At 40.4% G+C, this 15,184-nt stretch overlaps 1 protein-coding gene across 1 annotated transcript; it reads right to left on the bottom strand.

Annotated features, from left to right (window-relative positions):
• Positions 1–300: 300 nt before the first annotated feature.
• Positions 301–10,117, bottom strand: ndfip2 (Nedd4 family interacting protein 2). Its single transcript, XM_083937875.1, has 8 exons — positions 9,918–10,117; positions 5,717–5,948; positions 5,313–5,443; positions 4,760–4,847; positions 4,255–4,379; positions 4,103–4,169; positions 3,313–3,419; positions 301–3,226 (listed from the first exon to the last, which is right to left on the bottom strand). Exons 1-7 carry the CDS (start codon positions 9,942–9,944, stop codon positions 3,316–3,318), a joined length of 774 nt encoding a protein of 257 aa, XP_083794001.1. The 5' UTR covers positions 9,945–10,117; the 3' UTR covers positions 301–3,226; positions 3,313–3,315.
• Positions 10,118–15,184: the final 5,067 nt, after the last annotated feature.

Genomic DNA, 15,184 nt, shown 5'->3' on the forward strand with positions numbered 1-15,184 from the left:
ATAGGGACAAGCGGTTGAAGATGAATGAATGAATGATCTTCTTTGATTGTTAAGCAGTTGGAGGTGCGATATAAATATTGTGAAAGTATCAAAAAAATTAATTTACAGAGAAATGCACACAGCCTGTATTCAGAAACTGTCTTTATGCAAGCTGGCAGGGGTGTACGGTTGTGATGTCACATAGTTTTGGAACATTAGACCATGTGAACATGTCCTAATAGAAAACCAGAATACAAGTATGAACCTGAAGATTAGCATAATATAGGACTCAAGTGCAAATAAACAAAAGAGAACCCAACATGAAACTTAACCGGCAGGCTTTTGAACTTTATTGGCATTTTTGCAAGAAATCATCTGTCAATTTAGTTCCAGTAACAATAAATGCATAACAACTTTTTCATAAGACATTACGAGGATTATCTTGGACGAAGAAAATAGTTTGGCTGCTGTCTCGTTTTCTTAATTTATTTACAAACAAAGAAATGTAGCTGTACTAGATTAATCCCAATATTGCCCCACTCATTCGGATGGATAAATCATGCAGCAGAGCTTTAGTTCACGGAAAGACCTTGATATTGCTAAAAGAGGCTTTAGTTGGATATGACCAGAGTCGAAAAGAAAGGCATTAAAACAGTTGGGCATTACTTAACCTGTCACAGTTTAGGCTAAATGCAATAAAACAACACACACGATAACAATATCATTTTGAAAAATAAAAAGTGCAAAAGGCAAATTATTCATTTGGGATGATTAAGAATTCCAGTTGTAAAACTTTGTTGGCTACGATAACTTTTTTTTTCTTTCATTTCTCTATCCACCACATCGAGTTAAGCAGATTCACAAATCATACTGTACAGAAGTTCTTCAAAGTGCAAATATTATGACTATGGCAGAAGCTGGTATATACACATTTCATTTTCTGGATGACAGAACTAATCTAAAAAAAGAAGCATGTTTTTCTTTGTCCAGTCAAGCTCATATAGACTGCTGCACTCACACTCACACAGGACAGTATCCCCTGACTTAATCGCTGTTACACTCGGGAGAAAATGCTGATATTGTTCTCAGTTCATCACATGATAAGAGGCGTTTTCTCCGCACAGAAGCCACCTTGCAAATGGGAGCTTTGTTACGTCACCAAAAGCTTCTCGCTCCATGAAAAGAAGATTTGAATCTAATCATAAAAGCCAAAATCCCGGAGAGAGATCAATGCGTTGGGTTTCTCTAAATCATGCACAACATGCAAAACCAAGACATTTTCATAGCTTTTATAGCATTTTTTTGGTTTTAATGGTCATTCAAATAATTAAGTTGGCAAGTGTGTACAGTACCCACACACGCTGTGCAGCTTATTCAATGAGCACCTCAGCTTGATCCAAAACTTAACAACCGCTTCAGTCTGGACCGAACTTGATCTCAATCTCAGATGACTCAACTATCCAACTACACCTCAAGTGGACTGGTCAGTGGACTACTGTAGGCCATTACACATAACTAAATTGCATACAACTCTTGTATTCCAAAGAGTTTTCCCTGTGCCTGGCACGCAACAGTTGTATTAGAAATGCTTATTATCATTTCCATTTCCACTTCCACAGCTCCGAAACAGGAGCTCACTTCCCACGCAATCCTGCCTTCGGGCCACTTTCCACCAATCTGACTGGAGCAGCCTGCGTGGCCTAAAAACACTGATTTGTCCAAGAAGGCTCCACCGATGAGCTCTACTCCTTGGTAGCTTAAAAGCACTGTTTTGTCAGTGTGGAGTTTGAGAAGAAAGAAAAGCAGATGTTTATCATATCATCAGATTTCTTGTGGTAAACTGAACCCCAGAAAGGAGACAGACGGTTAAGAACAGATGATTATCTTTTGGTTGTGGTTAGGCAGCCACCTTTCATTTTTCTATGATTCGATGGATGGATGAACATCTTTACTGCATAGGTCATTATTAAAAGGCAAAGAAAGGGCACAAAGCAATTTCTAGACATCTGTTTGGGCACATGTATCCATATGTGAATCTGTACTTTTTGTAAATAGATGCACATTTTACCGACTTCATAGGCCGCCTCGCCACTTCCGTCCTCTTTTTCCGTTCAGTGGCTCGGAGAGTATTGCAAAAGAAACATGTTGTTTCTTCTTGTTTAAATTAGTTCAAAAGTCCCAAGGTTCAAATGTTAGAACTTAATTTAACTGATTAGTTGTCTTACAAAATTGGACATTAAGAAATAGAGTTAATTCATTCCAAGCTGTTTTTCTGTCATATTTTGTGTAGTCACAGTAAGGAAAATAAGCCCGGGCGACTCTGAAGTTGTGTTTTGTTTAAAAACACTAAAAGCATCAGGGTCTGTGATATGTAAACCAGTGCATATCTGGTTTCCTTCCTTTTATCGTCTTGGCTTCCTAATTATTTTCGGAGTACAGAGGCTGGGATGGTGGAATGATGCACACTAAAGTAGTAATGAGGGCGTAAAAATGCTACATCGCAGTGAAAGTAAGACTTGTTAAAAAAACCCTAAAATTTAAAAATGTGGAATGGCAAAGCTTGTGCTGGGGCTGAATATTCATGTGCAGAAGGTCACTCAGGCTGCACTCAGTTTGAAAGCCTGACATGATAGAAAGAAAAAGCTGGAGGGGCGGTTCAGAGTAGGTTTCCACTTCCTGTACATATTCTATATTAAGATTCCAGATGTTTATAGACAGGTTTTCTCATTCAAACATGCGCTGATAACACTGACGTTTTGTTTCGGGAAAGCAATATCATAGCAGACGAGCTACCGCTGCTGTTGTGTGTCCTACATTTAAGACGCTGGTTTCGTTGAAGTAGTTTCATTGTGCTTTTAGTCGGTGTCTCTACGACTCTTCTGGATATCTCATTTTAGTTGGCTGAATTTGCTTTGCGTAACAATGTTCATGTCTCTCGAGAGCACTCCTACTCTTGAGAGACATGACGCTTACTTGGGTCTGGATTTTCCAAACTGCTAAGAATTAAAAGAAGATGAAAAACAAAGCCAGGGAAGAGATCTGATCATCAAAGACTTATTTTTCGGCTTGGTTCAGAAGTTCAGAGTGAGCCACGTTCTGCTTTTAAAAACTTTGTAACACTTTCTCCCTACGTCTTTCCTTCATTCCTTCCCCGTGTTCTCTCTTCACTGCAAGGCTCCTCGCTCAGGTCATTCGAGGGGAAGGGAGGGAGCTTCACATTGGAAATGAATGGTGATGGCGTGGAAACCTGTAGGAAATCAAATGAAAATCATTAGAGCAAGCAGCGAGGCCGTGTTTTTTTTAAATAGATTTTCACAAGATATTTAACTTTACCTTTTAGTAGAGGAAGAAGAGGCGTGTTCGATGAGAGGTGGCCATATTCTCTGACATGTTGCGTACTTTAAGATAGTTAACGAAACCCCTGAAGAACAGCAGGAGACCTGTGGAGAGAAAGCACAGTTCACTTTACGATCCCTGTCCACTTTAGAGTCGGCAAAATGATGCAAGGAGAAGGACTTTAAGGTCCCATATTGTAAAATTTTGAGATACCATGTTTGTTTTTTTCTTTCAAATATCCGGCCGTTACGTCTGACGTAACACCCTTTCAAAATACGATTTCCGCGTCCAAATGCTCAGGTGAGAAAAAACAGACGAAAATTGCGGTCACCTCTTTCCTCAGTAAGACGTCCCTCATCCATAAGAAAGAGGTAAAATGACAATTTCGTTTTTTTTTCAAAACTCAGATCTGTTAGAAAAACGGGGAACAAAGCACTGCTGCGTTGTTTATGAGACTCGAAACGGCTTGGATCCGGATATCATATTTTGAAAGGGCGTTACGTCACGTCTTCAAGACCGATAAAGCAAGACAAGGTGCTATATAAATACTGTGAAAGTATCAAAGCGCTGAAGCAACAGAGAAATGCACACAGTCCGCATTCAGAAACTGTGTCGGAAGCCGACGGGGTGAGAATGTTTGTATTTTTCAGTAAGAGAAAAATACTGTTTGGTGAACATTAACGCAGGTAAACATGTTCTGGTAGAAGCCAAAAGTTAAAAGATGTAAACCTGAAATTAGCAAAGTATGGGCCCTTTCAGTAAAAAAAGAAAAATCCTATATACTTACCGAGCAACAGGAAGATCCACCAGAGCCAGTATTGACCGTTGAAGTAGCCGGTGAAGTACTCAGAGAACTGGACACAGACATAATCACTTTCAGGGTTTTTATAATAAGAGGTTCTAATTTAATGGAACAAGGACAAAAAACAGTACACATACCCTCACAATAAGAATCCACTTGATGAGGGAAAGGCCGAAGCCACAGATGGCTCCGTAGCGCCCTGCGATGGTATTGGTCAGACAGAAGGACAGGCAGAACCCGATCCAGTTGAACAGGAAGGCCACTGGAGGGACCGGCACAAAGACACTTGGTCATTTTGCTTCACAACAACAACAACAACAAAAGAAAGAAAACAACCATGACTATTCAGATTTTTGCAATATTTTATTTTGAAAATAGCCGTGAATTTCTTCTTTTTTTATTTGAGCACTGGGAAATGAATGTTGAATAAGAATGACTTTTAGAGATAGAGGTTGATTGGGATTACTTACAGAAAAGGGGAACACAGCATGATCATCATCTTAATGTTGGCCTTGTTTGACTTTGATATATGAGGTTTATTCTAATTACACTACATTTTAAAAGTAATAATAATAATAATAATACTCCAGCCCTCTTCTGATACAACAGAAGCATTAACATGTTAACACGGGACAGACTTACTGAAAAAGGCCAACATGAAGATCCCGTCATTCCCAACTCGAAGCTGGTCGGCGTCACTGAAATCATCTCTGGGAGGGAATTCATCGTCCTGGGAACGCACAAAAACCACATTTAAGTTTGGTTACAAAAATATGCAGACAGACCGGCTTAGGGAACAGAAAGCAAAACATGACTGAACTCCCTCACCCTGAGAGCTATTTCATTTGCAGGCTTTGCAACTAAGTATCTTGAAAAATCTAAAAATAAATGACTCATGTGACACAGTGTGCTGCGTAAACAATACAAAAACGTGATGAAGACTAATTACTACCTTTTATTTTGTCCTTACGTGTCTCTTGGGAGGGGTCCTTAACACGTAGTGTGCTTTGAAGTGAACCCCACCCTGTGGACGTGCAAGTAAACGAATACACAATACAAGAATAGCTTGCAAATGTTATGATGTAACCTGGGTTTGAACTTATAACGCTTCATTGAAAGGACATTGATAAAACAAGCCCGTTGAAACCCTAAGGGAAATAACGAGAGGAGCCTGTGTGTGAGCGTTTGTCCTCACCCGTGGCATCACCTCCACAGCGGAGGTAGCCATGGCGGCTGCTTTAGCCTTCTCTGCTTCGTCATACGTGGGCAGTGATGTGGCGACGCTGTAGGGCGGAGGTACTGGGAAGTCACTTCGGAAACTAGTCTCTGTGGTAATGAGGGAGAAGGAAAAGACTGAGTTACAAAGGGATGAAATGGGACCGCATGAAGTATCTGTCTAAGTAGCACACACCAATAATGTGGTGATGCAGTCATGGAAACCAACACTGACTCGCGAATTAAGACGCTCCAGAAGTTGCCACAAAACTGCTGCTGTTGCTATTTTTGGAAGCATGCAACCACACTTGAAAGATTAAAGTTGCAGTTCAGAAAAATGTTCATTTAGAGGAACCATAAAATGGAAAGTAATCCCATACACACCGGGTGCTGCAGCAGTTGCTCCTAGGTCAATGGAGGCGTAAGGGGGTGGGGGTAGCTCTGCCTCCCCCTGAGTGCTTGATCCCGACGCTTCCCCTGCTGCTGTGGCAGTCATGGGGCCGGCCTGGGCCTGGCTCTGGCTCTGGTCCTGGCTGGACGTACCAGCCTGGGCTGTGGCAGAAGTGCAAGGCTGCTCGCTGGTTGAGGCCTCTGAAGAGTCGTCTTCATTGTGCAACTAGAGACGAGAATGAGACGTGGGTTAGAGGACTCGGAACAAGTAGAGCAGCTGATCCGTCGGACAAAAAGTGTGGCTGCTCCAGGGGATGTTAACAATGTACTAAGATTCTGAAACTGCCAAAAAATCTTGTATTTTCTGCAGGCACAGTGGATGGGTTTTAAAAGCTGAGGAAAAGTTCAACTATGCAGAAAAGTTGTTATTGTTAAGTTATTTTAGTCATCTATTTGGAAAATACTTTAAAGTCGGACATTGGTTATTATGTAACTAAATGAGCTTTGCACAATCGTTTTTTGTTTGTCGGCGCAGAATGTGGGTCAGGCTGAACAGAATTTTTCTCTTTTTCATTTACTTTTTCTATTGATCTTTTCAAGCTGAATGACTCAGTTGACACAATATTTGTACAGGAACGACTTTGACATTCAGTGTGTGCTGGCTTACATTTTAGTATAGAGTCCATTCGTCCCAGTATTTTACATATTAATTATTTTACAGTTTTAAGATGAAGGTAATGTCTTCATTAAGTTTATTTCATTGAACACTTGGGAGATGCTTGCAACCATTTCTGGCTTTCATCCATGCATCAATCAGCCATTTATCATGGGTTCAACAATCCCAAGCCATCTTCAATTTTTGGGGGGAAAATCAAAGTCCCATGATGTCACGGTGGAGTGGTGGTTAGCACTGTCGCCTCACAGCAAGAGGGTTCCTGGTTTGAATCCCGGCTGGGGCCCTTCTGTGCATGTTCTCCCCGTGTCAGCGTGGGTTTTCTCCGGCTTCTCCAGTTTCCTCCCACAGTCCAAAGACATGCAGGTGTTCGGTTAATTGATGACTCTAAATTGTCTGTAGGCGTGGATGTGAGTGTGAATGGTTGTTCGTCTCTATGTGTCCTGTGATAGACTGGCGTCCTGTCCAGGGTGGACCCCGCCTCACGCCTGATGTCAGCTGGGATCGGCTCCAGGCCCCCCCGCGACCCCGATAGGGACAAGCGATAGAAGATGAATGAAGATTTTATTCCTGCTTAATTTGTCTTGTTACACTCTTTAATAATTTCATGATATCAAACTCCAGTTTTGTATGGTTTACGTTATGCCTTTTTTTCTGCAATAGCCATTCAGTGTTTTCAGTAACTAAGTAATTACCTCTCTAAATGGTGGTTTTTAATGGTAGTGATGGGGTTTGCCATTCCCACAGTGGGTTCAGACTACCTACAGGAATGTAAGCCAGCTCCATTTTATCTCATTGATGACAGCTTTACTGTTCACTGTTGACTGCTCACTCTCTTTACAATGTATCAGTACTGTGGCTATTATTTTACTGCTAAACTGGCAAAACACATGGTGGCTTTTATTGTAATGCTGCCACAATATTTACAATGCAGAATAACACATTTAAATGTTATTTATACTGTTGATTTGTGCTGGAATAAGATGACTGGGGTACATATGTCTAATAAGCAAAGTAAGAACTGCACCGTTGACACTATAAGCACAGATATGTGCGACTATCAGCATGTCAACAGATGAAGGTCTCTGGAAAAGTGATACACATGTAATCAGTTAATGAGTGCCCCCACTGCAGCTGAGAGAGTCAGTTACAGACTTAAGCGCATTCATTTTTGCCAGACCAAAGAGCCAAACACCCTCTGAAATTACAGAGGGGCAACGGGAACATGATGGTTACAGAGCGGCTGACTGGAAATCGGGGTGCGCAAAGTGAGGGAGGGATTCCTCACCCGTCTGTGTCTTCCATCGAGGCACCCTTGAGAAAGTTTACTTACACCCAGACAGCATCGTACAACCTTGTGCTCTATAATGACAATAAAGCTGATACTGACCTCAATTAAAAAAACAACACTTCATTGTTTTTTATTCCTATATCAGGTCAAAAATGAGCAGCACATATAATGGTGTGTCTCTATGGTTTATACACTGGTATTTCACCTTGAGGATAACGTTACTGTACCCAGTATTGCCAGAAAACAACCACAGACTACTCGTGTGTTATACTGTTGATACAAACCAAAGATGAACAAATGTTATCTCCATGTGGCTGTCGGAGCAAGTTCTACTTGTTCAGAGAAGGTGAAACAAATTTCTGAACAACATAAGCGAGAGTAGATTTCTAGAAGGCCAAGTCAGGATGAAACGGTGTACTGTTGTTCTGTGAATAGACCAAACATCATAATCCTTCTAATTCTAATGTTTCAGTCAAATGCCTTCATGAGCTGGCTGTTTCAGTTGTGGTGTTAACCTTGCTTCAGTTTATTTGTATTAGATTTATGAATTCTAATTATCAATGTAGGAGGTTTAAAAAATATTTAGGATGCAACTTTAGACAGTGACATTATGAGATTTTGCTTTTTTGCTCTTTGTGTTCCTTAATTTGACACGGAATAAGGTTATAATTATGTGTTTGAGGGAAGTTCACCAAATCAATTATTTAATTGGGCATTTTCCATGAAGTAATTGCAATGTTCTTGCTTTAACACTACCACAAAAGGGTGAACGCCCTTGGTAATAACAGCTGATTTCAGACTGACGAGGAACTAAAAGGTCAGCCACAGGTAACTAATAACAGGAGAGCTCAATCGACTGATAACCACGGTAATATAGTCATAATTAAAGGGAAATGTGTCCGTCAGCATGCAGATAAACTTCTCAAAAAAGCAGGGTCGATGTACAAGGCAGCGAGTGAATGAGTGGCTGACAACTGGCTCGGAATCAAGGACAAAGCATAACGCACCCCCGTGCACAGGGGATTACATAACATCTTAACAACATAACCACAAGCCTCCTCGTGTGTCCAAATATACCCAGAACTCATGCTCCGAGCTGCAGTGACCCGTACTCTGAGAAATCTAAGTATTATTTAGAGAAGAATGAGACGGCTCGGGGACAAAATGTGGGGAGGACTGGAAAGTGTGTAAGTGTAGACATAATAAGACCAGAGTGTCCACAACCATGAGCATCTGATGACGTTTATCAGTTTGGCCTTAATGTGTTGTACCTAAATAATCCTTGAGAATCCACTGCCTAAACTTTGAGTTATGTGTGTGGTACCGATTGTTGAAATCTGCACTTTGTTCGGATTGTTATTGAAAAGTTATAGCACAGCGCTGATTGGCTTTAGTTCATACTGGATCCTTTTGGGATTATCACTTACATACCCAGAACCACAGGCAGCAGAGCACAAAGCGGACTCTATGTCAAAGTGGTCAGAACTGTTTCCATTCTCTAAGCTTCTGTATTTGCCTGGAAGCACTTTTAAAACAGCACATACCTTGTTTAAACACGTTTAACCATATTATTATTATTATTATTACTACTATTATTATGGGTTTAACACATTGTGAGGTTGCCAGTTTCAACATCCATGTTGCTCGGGTTAGTTATTACTTACTTAACTATTAATATCATTTCCCTCACAGTACTCTTACTAGCCCATTGGACTTGAATGCATTTGCTTATATCACTTGTGACTCAATAAAGGTCCGTTAAGCTACATTAAATATTAGCTAGCTAATAAATGACCCTGGTAGAGCTCAAACTCACAGCAAAGCTTGTTTACACTTGTTTTAGCTTGTCAACAGTCATTTAACTTAACAGAGATTTTATAAATGATATTAAGTGTGTCACACAGATTAGTGGGATGTTAACTTCCATGGCCTACGAGGTTCATTTTGGCTGGCTAACCAACGTTAGCCTAGCCGATGCGGAAGTGCTTGAAAATGTCATAACAAAACAATTCGAGGATGTGAATAAAGTCAAATATAACAAAAGTAACCATTCAAATAAACAGGGCTGTGCTTTATACGTTAGAGCGCTACTTCTACTCGAATGGTGAATAATAATAATAACAACAATAGTCATACAAATAGCAGTGTCTTAACTCCAGCTGGGCCTTGTTTCGTGTAACAGCGGGCCAAAGCTAGCGCACGGTGTTATGGTTTCATCGGTCCACACTCACCACTTGGTATCGGCTCGCTGGATCCATCCCGACGAGGTTCAGCTGGCAGCGGAGCCAGCCGAGAGAACCGGGGGACGTGGGGGTCTGAGGTGTTGTTATTCCTGAGTGTGTTTCAAGAGGTGGAGAGAGACCTCTACCCTAAACAACACCGATGGTAGAAATGGCTGCAATCTACAGTGCATTCACTTAGAAAAATACCGTTGTTGGTAAAACGTTGACTAACTGTCAAGGTCCTCGTGAAATCTGATACTTCCGGTAAAATATTTCAAAGTAAAACATATTTTAACATGTAACAATACATGAGCTAAATAGTAATAATCGTCCTATATACTCTATGTGCCTTTTTCATTCTGTTTTATTTATTTATTCTTTGTTATTTTTGTTGATTTATTTTTAAAATATATCAACAAGTTTATACTCTTTTGATTAAACGAAATAAATACGCAAATATACCTGTATGTGTATATATTTGATAGGAATATATGAGAAATAAATTGTATTAATATACTGCATAATAAGTTAGAATGTTTTTAAAATAATAATAAAGAAATTTAAAAAAAATGCATGACACAGGAAGCTGTAACGTACTAAAAAATGAATTATGGGGATGGGGGGAGGGGGATTAAATGAGTGTATACTTCTTCCCACTCATTTTCAGACGTCAACAAACAAATCAAGTATTTGTTATTCCTGTATCTCTATGCTTTCTAGCTGTGTAATAATATTATTTTCAGTATGACATTTTTTACATGTTAGAAATTATTATTATTATTACTTAAATCAAATCAAACCGTAAAATCCGGAGCTTTTCCTTTAAATTTTTAGTCAAATAAAAGTACAGAGGTATTTTCAGCAAACTATTCTTTTAAGTATCAATGGTGAAAGTGCTCATGCAGAATGACTCCTTTAACACTGTCATGGTGTCATTACTGATTCATTAACACATCACTTTTTTTAACGTAGAGCCAATTTTAACAAATGTATGTACTCCAGGTTTAATGCATTATATTGTTTCATACGTTATAAGATGATCAAACAGTACGTTAAGTGTGTGAATATTCTCATTTGTCCATCGTTATACCCCCAAAAAAGCACTTTTACCATTGATACTTAAAGTGTTTGGGGATGATCATATGCCCTTAGTGTAAAATGGAAAGAAGAAGAAGAAGAAGAATTCCTTTCATTTATACCCCGCAACGGAAATTAAATTGTATCACTCTGTTATTATTATTGTAATACACACACACACAGGCCCGAAATACACACATGCACAAACAGGATCTAAATACACGCAATTAATGGAAAGATGTCAGAGCGAGGGGGCTGCCAATGGCTCAGTTCCCCAAGCAGTTGGGGGTTCGGTGGCTTAGTCAACAGCACCTCGACAGTGCCCAGAAAATGAACTGGCACCTCTCTCTGCACTCGAACCGCTGACCCTCCGTCTCACCTATGGACTGAGCTACTGTCGCCCCTACCAAAGATAGTTGGTAATCACAGCTGGAATTAAATTTAGTGTTATATAAAGTATTACGTATCTTTAACCATACTTTTACCATACAAACTCTAATATTTCACTATAAAATGTAGTGCCTAAAATGGATGTATGTAAAGTACAATTACCTCATCGTAACTGCACTTGGTTGCTTTCTGCTGCTGCTTTTAAAGCATTGTGGGGTATTTACTCTAGGATGATCTTGTGATGTGTTACTTGCTGTTAAAATCCTAGAATGCGGTACTTTCATTTTGAATACGATTGCAATGTGTTTCTGTAGAGTGCATTTTTTTAAGTGTCAAATATTTTGGTGTTTTCATGTGTGTGAAAATGATTTTGAAGTGGTCTGCTAAAAACATTATTTGACGGTTTATAGTTTTAATTTGAAGGCCGAGCCTCCGTATTTCCGTTTTTCGTCTCACTGGCGAACTTGATGGTGGGGGTTGTTCACGGAATGTCACGGATTGGGCAAGCGCGGTGACGCAAGTGCAAACAAAAAAATGATGAGTAACCTGGCCACCACTAGGTGGAGCCAAAGCCCGCTTAAATCACTGACCCACCACAAGCTGCTACCATGATGAAAATAGTTCCTTACTTACTGAAAAAGCATTGTGTAGTTCCGTTTTTTCTTTAAATGTTTATTATTAAAGGCAGCAGTACAAATAGGCCAAGGACCGACGTTGCGCCCCTCGTCTCTGCTCCAGCAGGACTTTGCAGCCATAACTAATGTTGTAGTAAGAAGAAGAAGAATCACTTTTATTTATCCCAGCAAGGGAAATTCAATTTAAATTTTCACTCTCTTATTATTACACGTTACACACACAGGCCCGAAATACACACATGCACAAACAGGACCTACATACATGCATTTTATGGAGAGATGTCAAAGTGAGGGGGCTGCCAATGGATCGGCGCACCGAGGAGTTAGGGGTTCAGTGCCCTGCTCAACGTACCTCAACAGTAACCAGGAGATGAGCTGGCACCTCTCCAGCCACCAGTCCACACTCCATACATGATTCACACATGGACTTGAACCGGCGACTCTCTGGTTCACAGCTGAGTCACCTATGGACCAAGCTACTGCTGCCCCAAAAATCTCTGCTCTCTTAAGACTCTTTGGAAATCTGTGTAAAATGTTGGTGTTAGCTTCTCTTTTCTTATAATTCAAAGCTTTAAAGTCAGACACGTTACTTTTTTAATGAAAAAGTAACACTTTGTAATAGATACAGAACAATTTATAAGCAATACAAGCTGATTTTACCCCTGTCTCTGGTGTTTACAATATGTGGATGACAAAATGCTACGTTTAACAAAAGGAGCATTTTCTGGAGCTTTCAACCACATCACGAGGTCCTCATGGAGCCAACACAGAACGGAAATCCTCTCGACGAACAGTGACCTTGCTTGTAAATTCCCCTCCATGACAACTGAGCAGTGATGTGGTTCAGAAACAAAGTTTCCTCTGTGACCTTTAGCATTGGGGCTTTGGATGTAGTTTAACTCTTTTTCATTTAGAGGGTTTGCTGTGTTGTATTTGCTTTTATAGCTTTGTGTCTTTACCTCATTCGGAAGTTTACTCTGTCATGTGTTCTTGCCGCTGGGCTAATCCTGGATCAGCGTGGCAGTGGATCAGTGCACAGTAGGCTCTTGGTACGTTTATGAATGCGAGTACTGGCGTTTCAAGGATAAAGCACAAAGAGGTTCAGAAACCATTATGGATTGACTTTTATGGGATAGTTCAGGTTTCCAGACGAATAGTCCATTATCAGGAATTAACGGATGATGGCGAGGCCAGCACAGTGTCATGTCTTTAGTAGCATCCATGTTGCTATGGTTACTAAAATACAGACTGATACTATGTAGCCAGCGCATTCTTTTAGAACAGTGATCAGACGGTTTCGCTGGTCTACTTAGTAGGTAACCATTATCAGGAATTTATGGACACCCTGCAGCAATCAGGATGGATTATTCACCCAGACTATGGTATATTCAGAAGTGAGTGCATACAGAATATTTTTTAAGGCAGATGTTGCTGTGATGCATTGCTCATGGAAGGTTTTAGTGCGATTTTTCACAAAAATGTATTAACCCCAATTACATTTCTAACAAGGGGTGGCAGTAGCTCAGTCCATAGGTGACTTGGCTGGGAACCGGAGGGTTGCCAGTTTGAGTCCCTGTGTGGACCATGAATGGAGTGTGGGTCATCTCCTGGGCACTGTCGAGGTGCTGTTGAGCAAGGCATCGAACCCCCAACTGCTCGGGGTGCTGGTCACTGGCAGCCCCCTCGCTCTAACATCTCTCCATTAATTGCATGTATAAAGGTCCTGTTTGTGCATGTGTGTGTGTTTCGGGCCTGTGTGTAACATGAAAAATAATAATAAAGTGAAAAAATCGAATTTCCCCGTTGCGGGACTAATAAAGGAATTCTTCTTCTTCTCAAGATGCGGAGAAATTCGCCCTCTAACACTGAAGTAGTGCAGACACTTTTTGGAAAGAAACCCAGTGTGTAATTAGACAACGTTCTTCTATCTTCCCAATCAATCGCATTAATACACTTAACCCTTCCTTCAATGTGCCAAAAGCTGGGTAAAGCCACCCTAAACAGGGCGAACAATGAAAACACAGCGAGGTATTGATAAAAGGCTCTTCTTGAATTAAATATTAATCCCATTCGCTAAGAAGGGGATTACTGTACTACATGTATCAGTTAAGCAGCTCATGCTGAGACAGAGGGAAGGAGAGGGTGAAAGAGGTTAGGAAAAAATGAGAGAAAGGCATGAGGTTGGATGAAAAAAGAGGGTGCAATAGCCTGCATCATAAAGTGCTTTGCCCTTTGCATTAGCAGCATTAAGGAGTAATATGCAGTAGTGATATATGAGTGGCTGCATGCACCTTTTTAAAGCAGCAGACCTGCATGGAAGCAAAGAGGACTTGAAGTCATTTGCCCAGCTGCTGTTCGTACCCCACTTTTAGAGCCCACAATAGCACTTCAGAACATCCATCACTTACACACACGTGGAGGAGGACACCCACACACCACACAATCAGGATGTTGTTACTTGGCAACATCATTCCAAGGTAAATGGGTGCTGTAAAAAAGGTGTTATATAAAGGAACAGTAGGCGTCTCTGTCAGATGCTGCAGCTTTTCAGCGAGTCAGACTCGTTGTGCAGCTGTGAAAGCTTTGCTATTTGACTGGAGGTGAGTGTTTTGTGAGTGGCTGATGGGATCGTGTATTACGAGAGAAGACAAGTGTTAGGTTTGCCAGAACGCAGGCAGCAATTAAATTGCCCTGCTGCAGTGTATTACGAGTTAATTTACATTTCAGGTGTGGATTATGTATACATTGCCACAAAATGACCTTCAGTCTCTACAGCTTTAACACTGAAATATTGTTGTAAGGGACTGTTTGAAAAGGTGTATATACATTTGCAGAGGACTGCCCTGGATCTTTATGGTTGGATCATATGGATCGGTACAGGAGAATGTCACACAGGAAGTGGAAGAGGTAAAAGTAGCAATACAGCACTGTAGAAATACTCTGTTACAAGTTAAAGTCCGGCATCCATAACTTTACTCAAATAAACATGGATAAGTATTAGCGTACCAATAGTAAAAGTACTAATTTTTCATTATGTCCCATGTCAGAATAAAGTATTGAATTATCATCTGTAATTTGCTATATTATTGCACGTATGATTTCAATGTTAGAGTTGGAAAAGAGTGGGCTAATGTTAATTGCTGTACGGTTTTAAGTGTAATAATAACAATGATA

The sequence above is a fragment of the Echiichthys vipera genome (genome assembly GCF_963691815.1).
Source record: "Echiichthys vipera genome assembly, chromosome: 23".
Taxonomy (NCBI): Eukaryota; Metazoa; Chordata; class Actinopteri; order Perciformes; family Trachinidae; genus Echiichthys; species Echiichthys vipera.

What these genes read in the sequence shown, in the direction of transcription:
- ndfip2 (XM_083937875.1), bottom strand. Translation starts at nt 9,944, where the DNA reads ATGGATCCAGCGAGCCGATACCAAGTG. An exon ending in CTTCATGTTGGCCTTTTTCA is followed by an intron (nt 4,380 to 4,759) that starts GTAAGTCTGTCC and finishes CGGTCCCTCCAG; the next exon opens with TGGCCTTCCTGTTCAACTGG. An exon ending in AGTGGATTCTTATTGTGAGG is followed by an intron (nt 4,170 to 4,254) that starts GTATGTGTACTG and finishes GTCTGTGTCCAG; the next exon opens with TTCTCTGAGTACTTCACCGG.